This window comes from Leptopilina boulardi, unplaced genomic scaffold (assembly GCF_019393585.1).
Source record: "Leptopilina boulardi isolate dan_hultmark-lab unplaced genomic scaffold, ZJU_Lbou_2.1 LbouV2_353, whole genome shotgun sequence".
NCBI classification, from domain to species: Eukaryota; Metazoa; Arthropoda; class Insecta; order Hymenoptera; family Figitidae; genus Leptopilina; species Leptopilina boulardi.
The window spans coordinates 891,832-912,737 of NW_026137922.1; the positions used below are offsets into that span (position 1 = coordinate 891,832).

The 20,906-nt window shown below is 32.5% G+C and overlaps 2 protein-coding genes across 2 annotated transcripts; both read right to left on the reverse strand.

The window, feature by feature from the left end:
• Window positions 1–7,900: 7,900 nt before the first annotated feature.
• Window positions 7,901–10,078, reverse strand: LOC127286374 (uncharacterized). Its single transcript, XM_051312774.1, has one exon. The coding sequence runs from the start codon at window positions 10,076–10,078 to the stop codon at window positions 7,901–7,903; it is 2,178 nt and encodes a 725-aa protein (XP_051168731.1).
• Window positions 10,079–10,084: 6 nt separating this feature from the next.
• On the reverse strand, window positions 10,085–11,431 carry LOC127286375 (uncharacterized). Its single transcript, XM_051312775.1, has 2 exons — window positions 10,774–11,431; window positions 10,085–10,662 (listed from the first exon to the last, which is right to left on the reverse strand). The coding sequence occupies exons 1-2, from the start codon at window positions 11,429–11,431 to the stop codon at window positions 10,085–10,087; spliced, it is 1,236 nt and encodes a 411-aa protein (XP_051168732.1).
• Between the last annotated feature and the right edge of the window lie 9,475 nt (window positions 11,432–20,906).

Sequence of the window (20,906 nt, forward strand, 5' to 3'; positions counted from 1 at the left end):
TAGTGTTAAATCCTTCATATCTTTAAATTTAAACAAAATCAATATTTTTAAGTCAACTTTGATGAGTTTTCTTCCGGAAGTGTAGGACTATTAAATTATGTAGACTAGATCGTAATCACCGACCCCGAAAACATTAAGATACTAAATTTCATAAAAATGCAGTAACATTTTTTTCATAACATATGTACATAAATTGTACAATAACTTTTAATAGGAGTTAACCTTCGTCATAACATTTTTAATGTGTACTATAGAGATATTAAGAATTGTAAAAAAGCAAAATAAAAAATCGAAAAAATTTTTTTTCCTCATGAGTAATTCCTCTTAATCAAAATCAAGCAATCTTGTCATCCTATACTAGGGGCTTTTCATAAACCACGTGGTCCTCTTTTTGCAAATTTTTGACCCCTCCGTCTCCCAACGTGGCCAAGAGTGACTTTACACTGAACCCCCCACCCTATTGTGACACGTGACTTAAACCATTAATTTTATTCTATTTCACCAAGGCACTGTACATATACGAATGTTAGCATTTAATGATTTATTGTACTATTGTGAAAAAGAAGGATACTAAAAATTAGATTTCATAAAGCTTAAAAGACTGTTTTTATAATTATATTTAGGGTAAGTGCATCAATTACGGCGCGTTCATAAAAATTACTATTATTACTATTATATTTAATATAACTGTTGCAAAATTATTTTAAAAAATTTTTTTAATCTTTTTTTGATACAATTACTAATAAAGATGAAACATTTAAACAATTATTAATTTAATTATTTGAGATCAAATTTTTTTCCTCGCCATAATTGAAACATTTTGAAGATTTCCATTGGCTCCAATTACGGTGGGCAAAGAATCTTTAAAATATACGTAATTTTGGTCAGCGTAATTGATACACCGAAACTAGTAACAAACGCGTCGTAATAGAAAATTACAGTATTAGTTTTAATTTCACATATTTGTTTAAATAATCGAAATACCATACCATGAAGTATTTTTTAAAGTTAACAAGATGTATAAATTGCTATATTGTTTATTTTGAAAGGGAAAATAAAGCCACGTGCCCCGAAGTGAAACCCCTCCCTCCCACCTCGTGGTCAAGAGTAGCATTTTACTGACACCCCCCTCCCCCTAAATGGGCCACATGGTTTAAATCTAATGCATATCCATTTTAAAAAACATTTGTGCCTGTTTTCCAGCAGGGGTCCGAAGCGTCTTTTATAGTTTTATGGCTTTTTATAGTAAAATCAAAAGTAGTGAAGAATTAAAAAAATTATTATTTAATATGATTTTTATGGTATAAGTTGTTATTTTGTATTTAGTTTTTAAGAAAATGCATATGGATCCTCGAACCCTGCACTTGACAGGGAGAGTAAATAAACTTTATATTTACTGTTAATCCTTGCTTATTGTAATACTTATTTAGAAAGAGCATGCTCAAATAGATAAAATTTTGGATGTTTAAGAAAAATAGTGACGTTTTTTCGATAAATATCTAATCTTGAAATCAGTCTAATATTTAACACATTTGGGATTTACTGGGTTACACAGGTCAACACAGGATTCCAAAATTGCGTATCACGTCAGGATTTTAAGTAAAGTTGGGGTAAAGTCTCCAAAAACCGTGTTTTTGAGGGTATTTTTTTCTTAACCTGACGTTATAGAGACTTCTACATAAGCTTAAATTATAGCTTAGATCGTACACATTAAGACTCATATCCTCAAAATAAAAAGAAATTGGAATTTTGAAAAAAATTGGGTTCAAGACACCCAAATAGTTTATTTAGGTCATTACCACCATTTTTCAAAATTTCAAAAAAAATTTATCTTGCGTCCATGGGTTTTAAAGTGTACGTTTTAAGCTTTGATATAAACCTATATAAAAGCCTCTAGCACGTCAGGTTAAGAAAAAAAATACTGAAAGCATTCAAACACACATTTTTTGGGGTTTTCACCCCAATATTTTCCAAAATTTCTTTTATCGTGCGCCTATGGGTCTCACAGTGTACTATTTAAAGTTAAATTTAGGCCTATATAGAATGTCGGGTTTAGGCGAAAAAAATACTGAAAAATCTCAAAAACTCTTTTTTTGCAGACTTTACCCCCATAAAGTAAAGAGATATATAAGCAACAATACAAACATCAGATCTGCTCTTAAGCGACGGAATATCTTTCATATATTTAAGAAAAATATATTTATTATTTTATATAAAAAAAATGAAAATGATTAGATGAGCGTTAGCAAGCGAGAATAATTTCAGTAATCGTAGTAATTACCCATGTAGCAAACAAAAAAAGTAGCTCTGTTTCACACATTTAAATTATACTTGTATAGGTGAAGATTTAGGATGAACAGTAACACGATTTACATATTCTGCCAATTTCAGAATCACCCGCATTTATCTTCAAAACTTCGCTTACTTCTTTTTACCATCTCCAATGCAAATTACAATATTCCTGAACCTTTCTTTCGTGTACGAAAATTTATGCATCTTTCGATCAAAATAAAAGTTCCTCTCATATTTTTCTCTTCAACTGGAGTAATAACAAGACAAATACTTTGAAGTGTAAATCAATAATTCAAAATAATTTTTGCTTGAAAAACATATGAAACCTGAACTTAAAGAATTATTATAAATAACGTTTAATGTAAATAAAACAGTAACAATAAAACAATCGAGTTTTATATGAATTGACATTTATATCAAATGAAATATATGTAAAATGAGTTTTATATCAAATGAAATTTATGTCAAATGAGATATATAGGATGAATTGAGATTTATGTAAATGTAAAATTAAAAACATTAAGTTAAACTATTATAACTATTCACTATTAAACTTATAATTGACAACACATAAAACCCCTAGTATTATACTGAAAAATAAGAATAGAGAATGAGTCACCAATTTATTATTCAAGTGGAATATTGACATTTATATTCAAATATAATAAATAAATAAATATATTAATTATGTCAAATAAAATTTTTTTTAAATTACTAAAAGCATATAACATATTTCATGTTTTTAACATAACTTTTTAGAAATAAAATAATTCCCGTTTATACACGTTATCAGAAATATTAATCAAATCACTTTTTCATTAATAATTAAAAAAGCAACTTTGTCTGCCGTAAGCGGCTGACTACGTTCCTAGTGTGCATTATGCATATCTTTTATTCAATTCTTTTATTTTCAAAAAAATTTAATATTAGAAATTTTAAAAAAAGTTTTCTTCATATTGGATCTACCGTTTTTCATTAACAAAAATTTTTAAATTTGTCTTGAAATTCGTAATCAGAGATCTTTACAATACCCTAGTAATAAGTTTGAAGGAAATATTATAAATTTCATAAAACTTTTTGTCCATCTTTGATCCGCTATATTCTATCCACCATTTAGAATGTGAAAATTTTTTAAAATACAGCTCTCAAGTTGTTCTGAATTAAATGGTGTAACTTTTTTTGTTCATTATAAACAAATTGCTTCCTCCTAAAGATTACTTAATTTCTAATTTTACGTATTTCAAAATATTTAATTACCATACTTTAGCCCTAGGGATGAGTAATTTAACCACGAAGTACTGTAAGGTTTTTTCAAAAACTGTCGGAGAGGGAGGGGGTTGAATCCAATGAGCCCTATATGGACTATTTTGGATTTTTATAAACAATTGCCATGTTAACTAATTGTTTATTAACAATCTACTTATCCAAAATACTTCATATAGGGCTCGTTGGATGCGGAATTACGTTAACTTTCAATTACTAACTTCAGAATTACGGTAACTTTATTCGTTTGTAAAATATTTCATTTGTTATAAACATTAATTAATTAATTAATTAATATCTCAAAAACTTTAAAAGATCCCACTCTGAAAATTACATGTTTTGTAGGAAATTAGTCAAGCTTTCCATTGAGATAGTTAAAATAATTTTAAAAAATCCGATTTTGAGATAAACGTAAATTAACATTTTGACCTGGAATTTCAAGCTCAAATGTTATTTAAAAAAAAAAATTTATTAACAGCGTGTAGCCCGTCAAAAAAGCTTTAAAAATCATTATATATATGTTATTTTTATGCATTCTACTTATAAATATTGTACATTGTAAAAATTTTTTTTTTCTAAAGTCAAAAATTAAAAACGTTGTAATTCAAAAACTATTTTATTAAATTCAATAATAATTGATTTTTAGACTTTCACCAACAATAACAACATTTTAGAAAAGTATGGATTAAATTCGAGAACTTTTAATTTTTTTTCGGATATTTCAGGAATTTTGCCTCATATGGGGAAATCTCACGAGCTGGTTACGAATTGCGTACTGCGATATCGGTGCCGCAAAAAACCTCCAAATTGTCAATTCACATTTAATTTACATTTGTTAATACTACTCACGAGTGTGAAAAATAAAAAATGGTCTTGATAGGCAAAATTAGATATTTAAACAACATATTTCTTCACTGAAATCGAAGAAATAGAGAAAATCCTGATGTAACTCGCATTAAATCTAATTTTCATTTAACGATAACTTTTTGAGCAATCGTTTTTAATGCTTGGGGTTTTTTGACATTCATTTATGGATTCTGAAGGATTAAAAAATCTGTATTAGACAAGTGTGCCACTTGTGATATGCGAGATAATGAGCTATTCATAAGTGTAACTACATTTTTGCTGATTTTTGAAAATCATCAATTTTCTTATAATACTTTTGGAGCGATCATTATTTAACATTTGCCCATATGAAATTTACATTTTCAGCTATCCAAGAAAAGAAATAGGGTGGTATAAAATTGTGCCACTTAACATTTCTATGTAATCCTTCTGGGAAAACGAGCAACGAGTGTTAACTCGTCCCAAAAAATGGTTTTTCGACGAGCACAACAAATTATACGTAAAAAAATGTACATATCCTTTTGTAATTTGTTGTTTTAGTATAAATAAATATGTGTGAAAAATGCTCACCCCTAAAATTAACATTAAGGGTTGATATTGGACAATTTTTGACGAGAAAATTGGTACATTAGTCTGTTTAATGTGCCCTTGAAGAAAAAAATATATTTGAACGATCTCGGGTGTAATTTTGATGAATGTAGGTTTAGGCAAATGTAAGGGGGTGTTTTTTAAAGGGTTGTAAAGTATTTGTAAATTTTCGAAAATGAAAGAGATAAGTGAAATTGCCCTAAAATATCAAAAAAATGGAAAATTTGTTTGGTCTTAAGAAAGTATTATTTAAAAATGAATTATCTACAAAATTACCGATGGGGTGATATCTACCCCTATTTAGAAAAATTATATCAAATCCATGAAGTTTCATTATTATTATAATTATAGTTTACATCTTGTCAGGTACTTATAAAAATTTTGAAATTTATATGAAATTGTTAATTTCGACATTTTTTCCAATTACGAATTTCGTCATTCTTTCGCCACAGAGATGATTTCTTTCTTGGAGTAGCTTTTCTGAGTATAAAACGATTGATATGAATAAGGATATCATCACAGTAAAAATAAAATCTTCTATAAAGATTACTCGTAAGATTAATCAGTCTTAAAAATCAAGATAATTTAAATTTAATTGGAAATTAGTGTGTATCTTAAAATAAAACTCATTTTCCTCCTCGAAATAAAATTCTATTTTAATTGTAAATATGTTTTTACGTTTAAGATTAAGGAAAATGGAGTTAGGAACTTTGTTTGAAAACATTTTCTCTTAAAAATACGTTTTACCTGCACTCATAACCACAAAAATGAAAAATATGATTTAAATCGAGTAGCTATTAAGAAATATGAATTACGCGGTTAAAAATTTACTTATATTTGGTCGAAAAATAATAATTTATGGTACGACTAAATTGAAAATAATTTTTTTTTTAAACAAAAAGAACCCAGCTCGTGAGATTTGCCCATATTTACCATAGTTTTTGTAAATTTCATAATTCAGTTCAGAAATATAAATCCATAATTATTATATTACTCTTTCCAAATTAAGAATACTCACTTAGTATAATATTTAAATAGTAATTTTCACAAAGGTAACGCTATATCCTTGTTTACTATTGGCTTTTTGTAAAATTTACTATTATAATATCAAATTTTATAAACTAAAGTTTCTCCCTGTACCTGTGTGCGAAGGAAAGACATGCGTTATCAATACCAAAAAAATAAAATAAATTTTGTTTCACAAATGCTTTGTTTTTCACAATTCTGTTAACGTCAATAATAAGAAAAAATAAATTGTTTTTATATTCATTACTATATTTTACTAAAAATGACATTTTTTAATAAAAGTGGTATTGGGGACAAGTCATACCATGACGCTTTGGCACCTTGAAATACATATTAAAGCTAAATTATAAACTTTTAAATAAAACCGACTATGGGCTTTTGTTGGTAAACATAGAAATTACTTTTTCCCGATGGATTCATTGCAATATGTGCAATTGATTTTTTAAAAAGTACAAGGGACATTAAATTGTACGCTACGTGAAAATCACCCATTTATATATCATAATGGGTGGTTGGAGAAAAGGAGTAAAGCCACAATTTCATTGTTTTACAGAAAGTCAAAATACGCATTTAAAAATTCTCCTGATCATTTAAGAAAAACCAAAAAAAAGTTTAGAGATAGTATTATGTTTTATTAGTGGAAATACAATTTGTTGAGATAAACCTACAAGTTGGTTAGAAACTTTCTTACATTGAAAGCAAGTAGTACCCACGTTATCAAATGCAAACTATATTCAGGAATGTATAAAAATTAATATAACAATAATATTTATAAATTTTTTAAAACTAAAACTATGAAAAAATGGGGGAAAAAATTCCGGGAAAATTCAAAAACAATATCTAGATTTTTTACATTACACATTTATATTATTATATTATATGGGTGAATCTCTCGAAAAGGACAAATGCTGAATTAGGAAAAAAAAGTTCATAACCACTGTTATGACTATTGCTATGTGCATTGAAAGACCTCAATAAGTTTCTAAAATACGTTGTTACGATCTTTATAAACATTATTGTTTAAAAAATAATTGTTTAATGTAAAATAATTGTTTAATATTTTTTTTTGCCGATACAATGACCGAAACCGTTTAAATCTTGTTACTTGAGGGTTTTTGGGGTCGCTGAAAAAGAAACTGTCATGGTTGAATATTGTGTGCAATAGGGGGATTAATCCCTTTTTTCGAAATTTTGTTTATTTTTCTTTGACAACACTTTGTAAATCGATCTGAATTAACCCTTTTAGTCCAAGTGGTCGATATATCAATCACCTTGAAAGCCATCAATTTATTAAAAATAATTTAAAGTAAAATTTTAAACAATTGCATATTTTTCATTTTCATGTTTCTACAATTAGTATTTAGTAATTTTGTAACAAATTAATCTATATTTGTTCCGGGATTGCGAGTTTTCAAATAAAGTTGACACATTTATTATTATTAACAAACTAAATAACTATTTACTTAAATTCAACTGAATAATAATTCTTACATTAATAATTTGCATACCGGAATTTATACAAATTAAAGTAGAAGTCACGATATTGTCGAAATGTGATGCTAATCTTTATACGGTGAGCGATAGACTGACTATGATTCACAATCTTATGAAAGACGAGAGAAATGTCCTGATTATAGGCAAAACATACTACATTCAAGCAAAACTAAAGTTTGATTCCGAAACATTCCGCCCGCCTCGTTTTATACAATTCAATAAAGCGAAATAAACTGAGAGTGTATAGAAAGTTAAACTGCAGTAAAGACCTTATAATTATTGAGATTAACTGAGTTGAGAATTGAGATTATTACCTTATTAATTATTGACAATATTATTTTACTTATGTCTACATTAGTTCCAGATTTTAATCTTAAGTTAGACCTCCATTTTACTCAACAAGTGGCCGATAATTATTATCATGAGTTGGTAGCAAACATAATTTAGTAATAGGTCGTTTATAAACTGAGGATGCCGTCCTGACCTTGACGACACGCACCAGACCATCATCGCCCGGATGTATATCAACAATTCTACACAATGGCCATTTTGATGGAGGTAATGTCTCATTTTTTAGAACAGCAAGATCACCAACTCTGACTGATGATTTTGGTCGTTGCCATTTTGGCAAGGCTTGCAAGGAATGAAGGTATTCCTTTGACCAACGAAGCCAAAAGTCTTGGTACATTCTTTGCACCAGGGACCAGCGAGTCAATCTATTAATGTTTATTTCCAACAGAGAAGGTTCGGGAACTGTTGTCAAGGCCGTCCCAATAAGAAAATACCCTGGGGTTAAGGCCGAAAGATCTTCAGGATCATCCGAAAGAGCTTGCAGGGGTCTCGAATTTAAACAAGCTTCAATCTGAATTAACAAGGTTGAAATTTCTTCGTAAGTCAAGGTCGCATCTCCGATAACACGTTTAAGATGGAACTTTACAGACTTGACTGCTGCCTCCCAAAGACCTCCCTGATGAGGAGCACTAGGGGGGTTGAATAGCCAAGTAGTACCATCGTTTGCAAGGGTTTCGGCAACAGTAGTTGAGAACTTGGAAGCAGAAGAAAATAGCTTACGCAACTCTGAGTCCGCACCTACAAAATTGGTAGCACAATCACTACGCATAGTCAAGGGAAAACCCCTGCGACCACTAAAGCGATTAAATGCTGATAAGAACTTTGCGGTGGTGTATTCTGATACTGCTTCCAAGTTAACTGCTCGCGTAGTAAGGCAGACAGACACCGAAATGTATCCCTTTTTGGACTGTCGGCCTCGACCCGAACTGGTTCTAATTGGACTGGGTCCACAATAGTCGACGCCTGTATTTAAAAAGGCTCGTTTTGGTTGCACGCAATCGGCTGGAAGATTAGCCATCTGTTGTACGGCAGTTGAGGCTCGATAGCGTACGCAAGTCATGCAGTTTGAAATTCTAGATTTTACAGCCTGACGACCTTGCGTTATCCAATACTGGCGTCTGAGGGTAGCCAGGGTCAATTGAGTACCTCCATGCAGCACTCGCCGATGACAATGGTCAATAACGAGATCTGTAAGTGGAGATTTTCTCGGTAGGATTAACGGATGTTTCTCATCAGGGTCCGGAATAGAATGCTTTAGTCTTCCTCCAACACGCAACAAGTTGCTCTCATCTAGATATGGATTTAGTCGCATCAATGAGGTTTTCTTAGGGAGTGTTGGTTTGGGACGTGACAAGGTTTCTATTTCAGGACGATATGCCGTTTTTTGAACCGTACTAATCCATAGGAGTCGTGCATTATTGATTTCTGTCGGTGTGAGGTTTTTGGGCAATTGAACTAGTTTATTGACGATGGCGTTTCGAAATCTTGTTAAAGAAAAAAGCCAACGTTTACACCAGGCAGTAATACGAAGTAGTTTTAAGAAAGAAGATGCATAGGGAAAAAATAGATCCCAGGCTCCTTCATCTTTAGTTGGAATTGTCGTTTGATGTGCAACAACATTCTGTTCTAGTAATTCGGTTGGTTCGGGAGAGTGGTGATCTTCACTCCAAGGTTCATTCGAAAGAGTAAGACGATGGGGACCGAACCACCAAAGGTCATGTTGTGCAAGTTGTTCAGGTGATAGACCACGTGTTGCACAATCGGCGGGATTGTCAACACCTTCAATGTGATGCCAAAAGGTATTCGGTAGGGCTGTTTGTATGTAACTCACCCTATTAGCAACGAAGGTTTTCCACGTTGATGAGTGAGCTCGAATCCAGAACAGTACATTTTTGCTATCACTCCACAAGTGAATAGGAACGTCTGTCAAATGAAGAGCCCTGGTAACATGACTTGTCAAACGAACTAAAAGGTGAGCACCACAAAGCTCGAGTCTCGGGATACTCAATTGTTTGACTGGGGCTACTTTCGTTTTAGCACAAATGAGTCTGCATGCCATTTCTTTAGTAGATGAACATACTCTAGCGTAGACAGCGGCTGAATAGGCAAGCATGGATGAATCGGAGAATCCGTGGATTTCGAAAAACAATGAATCACCAGATGTTTCGATCCATCGAGGAATTTGAATGATATGTACATTTCTTAATGAATTATACATCTCAGCCTATTTCTTAAGAAGTTGAGATGGTAGGGTGGTATCCCAATCTATTCCCTCCTCCCACAAGGTCCTCATGAAGACCTTGTAGACTATCGTGAAAGGCGCTATCCAACCCAAGGGATCGTATAGTTTCGATATGCTCGAAAGTACACTTCGTTTACAACTAGCCTCAGGTAAGTCGGGCAAAGTTGAGCGAAAGACGAAGGTATCAGACACGGGTTTCCAATGCAATCCTATTAGAATATACTCTTCCTCGGACTTCCAACTCAGTGTTTGTGAAGATTCTACCCAATCTGTGGGGAGATGATCTAATAGAGACAAGTTATTGGAAGTCCATTTGCGGAGTGGAAGTCCGCCCGCCATGAGCAGATCAATGTACTCCTTTTGTAACTCAAGAGCGGAATCAATGTAATCGGAACCATCAAAAAGGTCGTCTACATATATCTGCTCTAGCAGCCTCGGTGTCGCTTTTGGAAAACGGACAGCTTTATCTTTTGCTAGTTGCTTGAGGACACGAATGGCCAAATAAGGCGAACTAGCCAACCCATAGGTGACAGTTGAGAGTTTAAATGTATGAGGGATGTCTGTGGGGCATGCTCTCCAAAGAATCCTTTGAAAGTCTCTATCATCGGGATGTATTAAAATCTAACGAAACATTTTCTCAATGTCCGCTGAGAAAACGAATCGAAACGTACGCCAGCGCAGAAGAATTTCTGACATGTCAATTTGGAGTTTCTGCCCTGTGTGTAGGAGCTCATTCAATGAGACTCCCGTTGAAGAACGTTGAGAACCATTATAGACTACACGTAACTTGGTGGTCGTGCTACTTTCTTTAAAGACTCCATGAAGTGGCAGGTAATAGCAATCTGTTTCAAGGAGGGCAGGAGCAGGCTCCATGTGTTTAAGGTCGGAATACTGGACAAAAAATTTATTATAAGCATCATACAACAAGGGATTTCGCTCAAACTTTCGCTCCATGCCTTTGAGTGTACGTAGGGCTTGCGTTCGGGAGTCACCCAGAGACTCAGGGTTGCCTTTAAATGGCAGGCGAACCATATACCTTCCTGTCTCTGTGCGTGAATGGGTATCGGTAAATATTTTCTCACAATCCTGCTCTTCTTCTGTTAAGAAGAATGAGCAAGAGGGCGAGACCTCTTCTTGTTCCCAAAATCGTTGTAGCAGCTGGGGTAGATTATTTTGAATTATACAGGGCAGGCTGATGACAGAATGAGATGGAATTGCAGCCTCATTAGACGGAATGGTCTTAGTAGAGCCATTAAAAATCCAACCCAAGGTTGTCTGTTGAGCAATAATCGGGGTGTAAGAGCCAGTTTTCAGTCCTGGTCTTAACATGGTGGCATAAGCTTCACAACCAAGTAAAAGCTCAATAGGTTGCCCTGAATTCAGGTCAGGATCAGCTAATTCAACTTCAGAGAGTTGATGTCAACTAGTTGATAAGGAACAAGTGGGAGGTAAATATTCTGTCAGCCGTGTTAATATCAAGGCAGTAGTTTGAAGTTGAAATGAGGCGTTCGTATGACGAGGCGAAACTATGAAGTCCACAGAACCTTTCGAGTTTCCAGATGGGGTTGCTCCTATTCCTGAAATACTTAGGTTTGTAGGTTTTCTGGGTAGTTTCAGACGTTGTGCGAGAGACTCTGAAATAAAGTTACATTCTGAACAGGGATCTAGCAAGGCTCTAGGTAGGGCAGAAGTCCCATCTTTTGATGAGATCCGAACCATAGCAGTGCTCAAGAGCATAGGAGTATGCTTGGTCATCGAAGTATCGATAATGTGTCCAGTAACCTTGCCATCTGATGACTCTAGCTTCGGTTCTGGGGATGTATCAAAACTATTCTGATTTGCTGTCGGAATAAAGCTATGTTTTACTTTATTTGGGTCATGAAGCAGAGAGTGATGTCGTTGGAAACAGGTACGACATACCTTCTGGGACTTACAGTCCTTAGTGTGATGTGTTCCCAAACAATTAGAACAAATTTTGATAGAGCGAGCGAATTCAAATCTTTGTGTGGTGGATTTAGACTTGAAGTCTGGACATGCTCCCAGGTAATTGTCTTGTTTACAACAAGGACATTGTTGCGGTTTCCGTTGTGGCTTCGAAGTGGATTGAGTTATAGGGTGAGCCATGACGGACTTATTAGGTTTATCATTCTTGTTGTGAGGATTAGCAGACCGAGAATTTGCATTTGATATAATAGAGGTGTTAGCTAAGGACTCTAAAGTACGAATGCGGGTGGATAGAAAGACTTTAAGTGATTCATAATCTGGTGGATTCGTGGTGGCTCCTAGAGAATTTTCCCAATCTCTACGGGTTTGAAGATCTAACCTTTGAACGGTAATATAGACCAACCAATCATCCCATTGATCAACTGCACGATTTAAAATTTTGAGAGTACCAATTGCGTCATTGGTACTATTAAAGAGTTCTTTTAACTCACTGACCGAGTCTTTTGTCATGGATTTCAATTTGCAAAGATTGTCAATTTGAACATTTACCAAGATTCGCAAATTTTGATACTGGTCGGTCAGAGTTTCCCAAGCTCGTGTGAAATTAGTAGCAGTAGGGGGGATATTCTGTAAAAGCAATGCTGCTTCTCCTGTTAACGCGTTTTTAAGATAATGAATGCGTTCAACGTTGGATAAAGAGCGATTATCATGGATCATGGATTTAAACAAATCTCGAAAGTTAGCCCACTCTTGATATTCTCCCGAGAATTTAGGAATATCAATGCGAGGTAGGTGATGGCGAATCTGAGTTTCAACAGTAGGTCCTGAATTTTGGGCGGACTCTTGAGTGTTTGGAGATAGAACCTGATTATAGGATTTTATTTTATCAAGAAAAATACTCTTTTGTATTAGGTACTCCTCTTCAGTTGCTGAAATCCAATCATTCTTAATATAATCTAGTTCTGCAAGGGCTTCTTCAGTACCAAAAGTCAAAATTGTCTCATGCTGTCCCTGAAATGTGGCCTATTTTTTATCTAAATTTTCCAACCTAGCTTCGCATGCCCCCAAGGTCATGCCAGCAGCCCCCACTTTTTGAAAATTTGAATATGCTCTATTAATACGCCCGGCAAGTGTAATCTGAGCTGTAAGAAGTGTTTTTAGATTAGGTGCCATCTTGAAGACAAATGAGGTCCAATTCAAGAACTAAGTTAAATCAAATTAAATTCATTTAATTTAATAGAATCAATTAGAGAATATCAATAGGTTACTTATTGCATGAAGTATAATTCAAATACACCTGATTGATAGGCTATGGCGTACTCTCTTACATTCATAATTTCAATTAACTTTTAAAATTACATAGATTCTCAAGGTCAATTGAATTTAAATATCAAGAAAATCTCAATAAATGATAATTCGCGAGCAAATTTAAAAATTTAACTAAATTTATTTTCTATTTCAAAATTTTAAAGTTAAGATTGTTACATCCCAGTAACAAAAATTTTAAAAATATATTAAAATATATTTCATTTATATAGGCATATAATAAGTAGTTAAAATAATAGTAAACAAAGCTTTACTCTCAATCTTTCAAAATTGATAATCTAAAATTATAATTATTTCTAATATTATATTGAAGCATTGACTCATATATATCATTACATGTGTCTATATCTATATATATGCATATCTCTGCCTGCATGCTATGACTCGACGCGAGCAAACAATGTATATAGATATAGTGCGTACAGGCATGGATATGTGAGTATGGATGTGGCACGTAGATGCATCACCGAAGGTGACCTCCCGCTACAGAAGGGCTATGCTGAGGAATCGCGTGTGGTTGTTGAACAAGAGCGAAAACTATCTATACTAGTTTTCGCCCTAATTCTTCAAAATTAATTATTTCTTTTTGCAATATTATATAAAATTCAATTACCTATTATTATCAAAATAACAAACCTCATATTTTCAATATTTTAAGATTACAAAACGCTATTATTCAAAAGTATGAATAATGCTCAATATAAAAACTTTCCTAATATGATTTCCACGCAATTCTTTGGCTAATTCTTAGGAATTGTTTTTGCAGCTGCATAAAGTATAAAATTCTATGCAATGTTCAATTTCTCACTTGTATCAAATAGCATAGGCTAACCTTTGACTTGAATATCGAAAGCCTGTTGGTAGGCAATTCCTAGAAATTATACCTATGCCATTTGACACTATTACGCACAATACTCTCTAGCAACGAATGGACTTATGACTCATGTATGCTTTAGCGAGGCGCAAGCACAGTTTTCGAGCGTAGTACTATTGGAAGATGCTTGTAGACGATGTAATAGCGATACTTGCGCTATGCGATACAGGATGCAGGTGTCCATCTAAGTTCTGAGAATTGTCTTAATTCTATGATCTAAGAATCAAGCTTGGAGATGGGGTGATCTTTGAAATTATTTCCTCCCACTGAGGATGATTTTCTAGTATAAAAACCCATGCAAATGCATTGTCATTTGTCATTTGCTCCGGAATCATTTCATAGTTCGTTTCATAACGTGAAATTACCATCGTGAGTTTGACCCTTCGGTTACTTTAAAATTATTACGACTGTAACTCTTGCATCTCAAACAGTATATGTTTACTCGTTGTTCGGTATTAGAGTAAGTAATCATCATCGCCAGATTTGTAAGCTTGTCATTTATTAAATTTTATTGTTAATCGTCGTATTAGTGTATTCTCAATTTAACGATTTTGCAAACGTGACGTTTGTGCATTTCGGAGTTTACGAACTAAAAAACTGTGAGGAAGTCTCAACCGTTCCTTTTCAGGAGTTGTAAAAACTCACAGCGTCAAGGACAAGTGCCAACTTGTCAATTTATATTTGTTTCTGCCCTCTGAACAGAGGTAATTGTAAGTACTATATTTTAAAATTCACAATTCTTGTAACAACATCTTTTAACATAAAACATTATTGTAACATTTTGATTTAATTCATTTATATTAATAAATTATACAACATTTATATCAATAAAATTCTTCACTGAGTTTCTCATATACCTAAATTCATATTTAAATTAACAACTATAAGTGTCAAGGCAATTATTTAATAGTAAAATAAATTAAAAGACGACCCCCGTAGGATCGATAGGAACAAACGTTCTCACATAAAAATAAATGGTCAAGCTTTACCAACTTGACTTAATCAGCCTACCATTCCTCCAAAATTTTAAAATTGATTTTATTAATTAAAATTAAATTCAACCTCGCCTTTCGCTCGGGATGTAACAAGATCTTGAATCTTTGAAAGTAAATTAGATACAGTAAAATTCAACAATTTCAAAACTAGATTAACTATCCATAATACGATAAAATTAGTTAAAGAACAAATTATTGAACCAATGAATTACAATAATGGAACGAACTCACATAGCAGTAAAGAGTCTTAACCGTTGACCGTAGAATCCTGAAGAGTGTGGTAATTGAAGAGTACTGACTCAAGAAGACAGTAGGTAAGGACAGCAACTTCATTAATTCGATGTACTTTTTTGGATGTTAGATGGTCATTTTGCAGGTCAATTCCAATACTGTTTATATTTGAGCTCAACCGGGAATCTGACATCAAAATTGAAGAAACCAGGAAGTGTGGTTGGAGTTGATTTTAATGTATTTCAATTAAATTGCAATATGAGAACAAAAATAGCCTTATGAGAACAGCAAGACTATAGTATATCGCTCGTATATATAATTACGTGTATTGGAGAGTGTGCAGGTGGAAAAGTACATGCAGGCTGGCAGTGGCAGTGGTAGCAGTTGACAGTGATCAGGCGGCTCCACAGTAGTATAAGGGTCAAATTGTCATCCTTCAACGGTGAGACTAGATGATACTTGTGTGCGAGTTGAATCACACAAGCTTAGAAAAAATCACCAAGGAATCCATAGATACTTGGACACCTGTACCAAGGCCAAACAAAGATAACAGCTCTGGATGATGACAATTGTCGTTTCTAAGAGAATTTTGGTATTCTTAGAAATCCCATAAATATATAATCCACAATTGAATTGTCAATTAAAAATCAACAATTGTTATAAAAATTAAACTTTAAAATGTTTATAATTCTGGAGAATTTTCTTTTTCAGATGATGTGATCATGGAAGAGATAGGATTATCCTGAAGAATAGTTATAAAGTTCACAACTGCACTGCACCTTCCATTGCACTAGAGTTTACCGCAATTTAGTAAATAATGCACCACAAATCCGGCTCTTAGGACCAAATGTTCCGGGATTGCGAGTTTTCAAATAAAGTTGACACATTTATTATTATTAACAAACTAAATAACTATTTATTTAAATTCAACTGAATAATAATTCTTACATTAATAATTTGCATACCGGAATTTATACAAATTAAAGTAGAAGTCACGATATTGTCGAAATGTGATGCTAATCTTTATACGGTGAGCGATAGACTGACTATTATTCACAATCTTATGAAAGACGAGAGGAATGTCCTGATTATAGGCAAAACATACTATATTCAAGCAAAACTAAAGTTTGATTCCGAAACAATATTATTTATACTTTTTTGTTATTAACATATTTATATATGGCAACATATTAGTTTAAGTTAACCTTTATTGAAATAAAATTAAGTTACTAACATATAATTGAAATCAGGGGTGTTTTTTTATATTTTTGAGTATGCTAATTACGAATCTCAAATCATATATCCAAATTCAAAATGTCGAATCAAATATGACGGACAAGAAAAAGTAAAAAACTATCAACTTTGCTTAAAAGTTGTCACTCGTGGGTTTTTGGGGTCGCTGAATACGAATCTAAGGTCCGTTTTTTAAAATTCAAAATGGCGGGTCCAATATAGCGGACGACTATCTTTTAAATTTATTTAATTGGCTTCAAAATCGTTAATTAGAGGTTTTCAAATTCGGTGAACACAAATCTGAAGGTAACCCGAGTAACCATTTTCAAGTAAATTGGATGGATTTTTAAAATTGTCGTCCGACATATTAGATCCGACATTTTGAATTTTTAAAAACAGACCTTAGATTCGTAATCAGCGATCCCAGAAACCCCCGAGTAACCATTTTTAAGTAAATTAGATTGGTTTTTGATATTGTCGTCAGCCATTTTGAATTTTCAAAAAACAGACCATAGATTCGTAATCAGCGACCCCAGAAATCCCCGAGTAATCATTTTCAAGTAAATTGGATGGATTTTTAAAATTGTCGACTGCCATATTGGATCCGCTATTTTGAATTTTTAAAAACAGGCCTTAGATTTGTAATCAGCGACCCCAAAAACCCACCGAGTAACCAGTTGTAGGTCAATTGAATCGATTTTTAAAATTGTTGTCCGCCATATTGGATCCGCCATTTTGAATTTTTCAAAAACGTCACTCGGCATTCAAAAGTATAGGAATGCACGAATTTTTTAATCCTTAGAACATTAAAATCAGTTATAAACATTTTTGTTTAGAAGACTGTCCTTGTTGACATGGAAGGTCCCATTTGTATTTCACAAGTTTTGAGATCTTTAAGATTTCTTAGGTAATATTAAATTACAACCTAATCTAAATTTATAGATAATTAAGATTAAAAATAATAAGTTCCAATATTGTTATTTTAAACATTTATCTAGTGAAGTAAAAAAAATTATTATTTCTTAGGTTTATTAATAAAAAGTAATTTGTTTAATATTATTAAAGTTTATTACTTCTTATTTAATTAAATATAAATAATTTTAGTCAAATAATCTGTTTTTCATAAAAATATTAGAAAACATCTAAAATTGATTCAAATTGTCTTAAACGCTTGCTTAAAATTGTTATCTATTTTTTCTTACAGATTAAACGTTCTTTTATTTTTTTAATCCTAAAATATAATTTTACACAGTACTCAGAGCTGTGAGGAAAGAAATTGAACCTACATTTATTTTAAATATTGCAATAGATACTCTAAATGCAGATCAAAAAGCCGCATTTAAAGTTGCTAATATTTGCCATATTTGTAGGAAAACTATCAAGCATGGAGAATTATAAGTTTGAGATCATTGCCATCTAACTAAGATGTATCGAGGTGCAGCCAATCAAGATTGTAATGTCAATTATCCAGATTCTAGAATAGTTCCTGTAATCTTCTATAATATAAGTGGTTATGATGCGCATTTTATTATTAAAGTAATCGCGAATGAGTTTAAAGGTAAATTTAACGTTCTTCCCATTAATAAGGAAAAATATATTAGTTTTACAAAACATGTTGAAGCAAGTCTCGTTTTTAGATTTATTAATTCATTTAGATTTACGGCATCATCTTTAGACAAATTAGCATCTTATTTGATCAAATACAACATTGTTAAATCGAAATTTTCAACCTTTAGTGACGATAAAGTTCATTTGTTAACCCGAAAAGAAGTATTTCCTTACGAGTATCTCGATTCTAAGGAAAAACTCGAAGAAACCCAGTTACCCCAAAAAGAACATTTTTATGATACATTAAATGATTCAAATATATGATCAAGAATATTTACATGCTCAGCAAGTATGGTCAGAATTCAATTGTAAAAGTCTTAGTGATTATGTTTATTTATATATGAAAACTGACATCTTGCTGCTTGCTGATGTATTTGAAAATTTCCGTGAACAATGCTTAATAGCATACGGGTTAGATACTGCACACTATTACACGACACCTGGTTTTACTTGGCATGCTATGTTAAAATATGCAAATGTAAAACTAGAACTGCTCACTGACATTGATATGATAATGTTTATTAAACGTGGTATAAGAGGGGGCATAAGCCAATGTACAAATCGTTATGCCAAAGCAAATAATGAAATAATGAATGAATGAATTCGAGAAAAACATGTTTAAATTAATGAACAATGCAGTGTATGATAAGACAATGGATAATGTACGTAATCACGTAAACGTGAAACTTGTGACAAAGTGGGAGGGTAGGTACTGGGCAGATGCTTAAATTTTTAAACCTAACTTCTACACGAGAGCTATCTTTAGTGAAAATTTGATAGCCGTGGAACTTAGGAAGACTGAGGTGTACCTGAATAAACCGATTTATTAGGGTCTTAGCGTTTTAGATATATCTAAAACTCTGATGTACGATTTCCATTATAATTATACGAGGAAAAAGTATGGGTAACAACTGTAAACTACATTATACTGACACTGACAGCCTTATATATAATATTAAATGTGAGGATGTCTATTCTGATATGAAAGCAGACATTTTCAAATTTGATACTTCTGATTATCAAATGAATAATGTTTTTTACAGGAATAGCCCATGCATACTTACAATTAGAAAATATATCTATAACTGTAAGCATATATTTAAAACTTTTATTAACTTTAGAATAAGGTATCATTTCAACTAAATCTGCTTGCCAGGTTTCATCAATTCCACGCATTTCTACTTTTCGACGTGGATATTTTCTCCCAGCTTGCCTATGTAACTCTGTCGGAACTGTTAACTTTTAATCATGTTGTGATGCGACAAGTTACCGTAGACGTTCAACAATCTCGTTTGGATGATCCCAATAGACATAGTCAGGATATGATTGTTTCTTCATCATCATAAATTGTGGTAATTGAGTTTTTCTTTTCAAATAAGAATCTCCAGATTTAAGCAAAAATTTTGAAATAACATTAGTATATTTAAAAGTCTTATTACTACGAATAGGTTTATTTGGGCTATAATTCATTCTATGTGCATTCGTACTACGCAGGATTTTTTTATAGTTTACGAAATCATTAGCATTTGTTAACTTCTGATCAGGTTTTTTCGGAATATGAGTCTCAATAATCCACCCGTTTTAGAATATTCTTTCTTCCCAACTAGGTTAATGTAAGAACTTTCAAAATTAATTCGCGTATCACCAATCATATATGTACCGCCAGGAAGTTTACGTACTCCATAAACCGTATCTAAATATAGTTTCCTATTTTTGTCCAACATTTGTAGAAATTTCTTTGTTAATTTATCAGAATCCTCTTCCACAGTATTAACCACATTACTTTTATCTTTAATATCGTACATGCCTTGCTCATGAAAGTCATCATTAAGTATATTATTAAGTATACAATTATCAATAATTTTTTCTTTTGTTAAAGTTTGCATGTCTTCTTCTGCTTCTTCTTCTTCATAAATAGGATCATAAAACGCTACATTATCATTATAAATAGATGTGTTGAAAGGTGTATCTTTACTAATGTTAGTTTTCAAAGATGATTCAAAGTCTTCTTCTTCTTTCTTTTCATGTTTTTTAAAAAATTTTCAATCTTTTTAGGATTTTTAGTTATATTTTCTAATTTTTCCAACGTAGTAACTAATGGTTAAAAAGTTTCTTTCAACATATTTTCAATTGACTCTCTACCACTTTTAAGAGTACGATGTTTTCGTCGTATAGCATTACTTGCTGCAGCTATTTGATGCAGTGTTTCTCGCTCTTTTCGAAACATGTTTATTTAAGGTACATTCAGACCTCGGCAGGATGCCTGGATGGGCAGGCAGCCGTTTGTTCACACGTCGATTTTTCCGGCTGCCTGCGCAAAAGAAAATTGGCGGGCGGTTTAAATTTTGTAAAAATAAATATTTATATTTTTATGTGGATTGAGAATAAAAATCAATAAAAGTAGGATAAAAATACTAGGATATTCGTATTTGACAGTGATATAAAGTGTTAATCATAAATAAAGTATAAATGAGTTATTCAATTATTTGACGAGGATTCCTAACCTCAAAAAGTGTGTTGACACACATGGTGGCGTGTTCGACTGGTGCGGTTAAGTTCCCTACAAAAATTCTTGTTTTGATAATCTTATTTC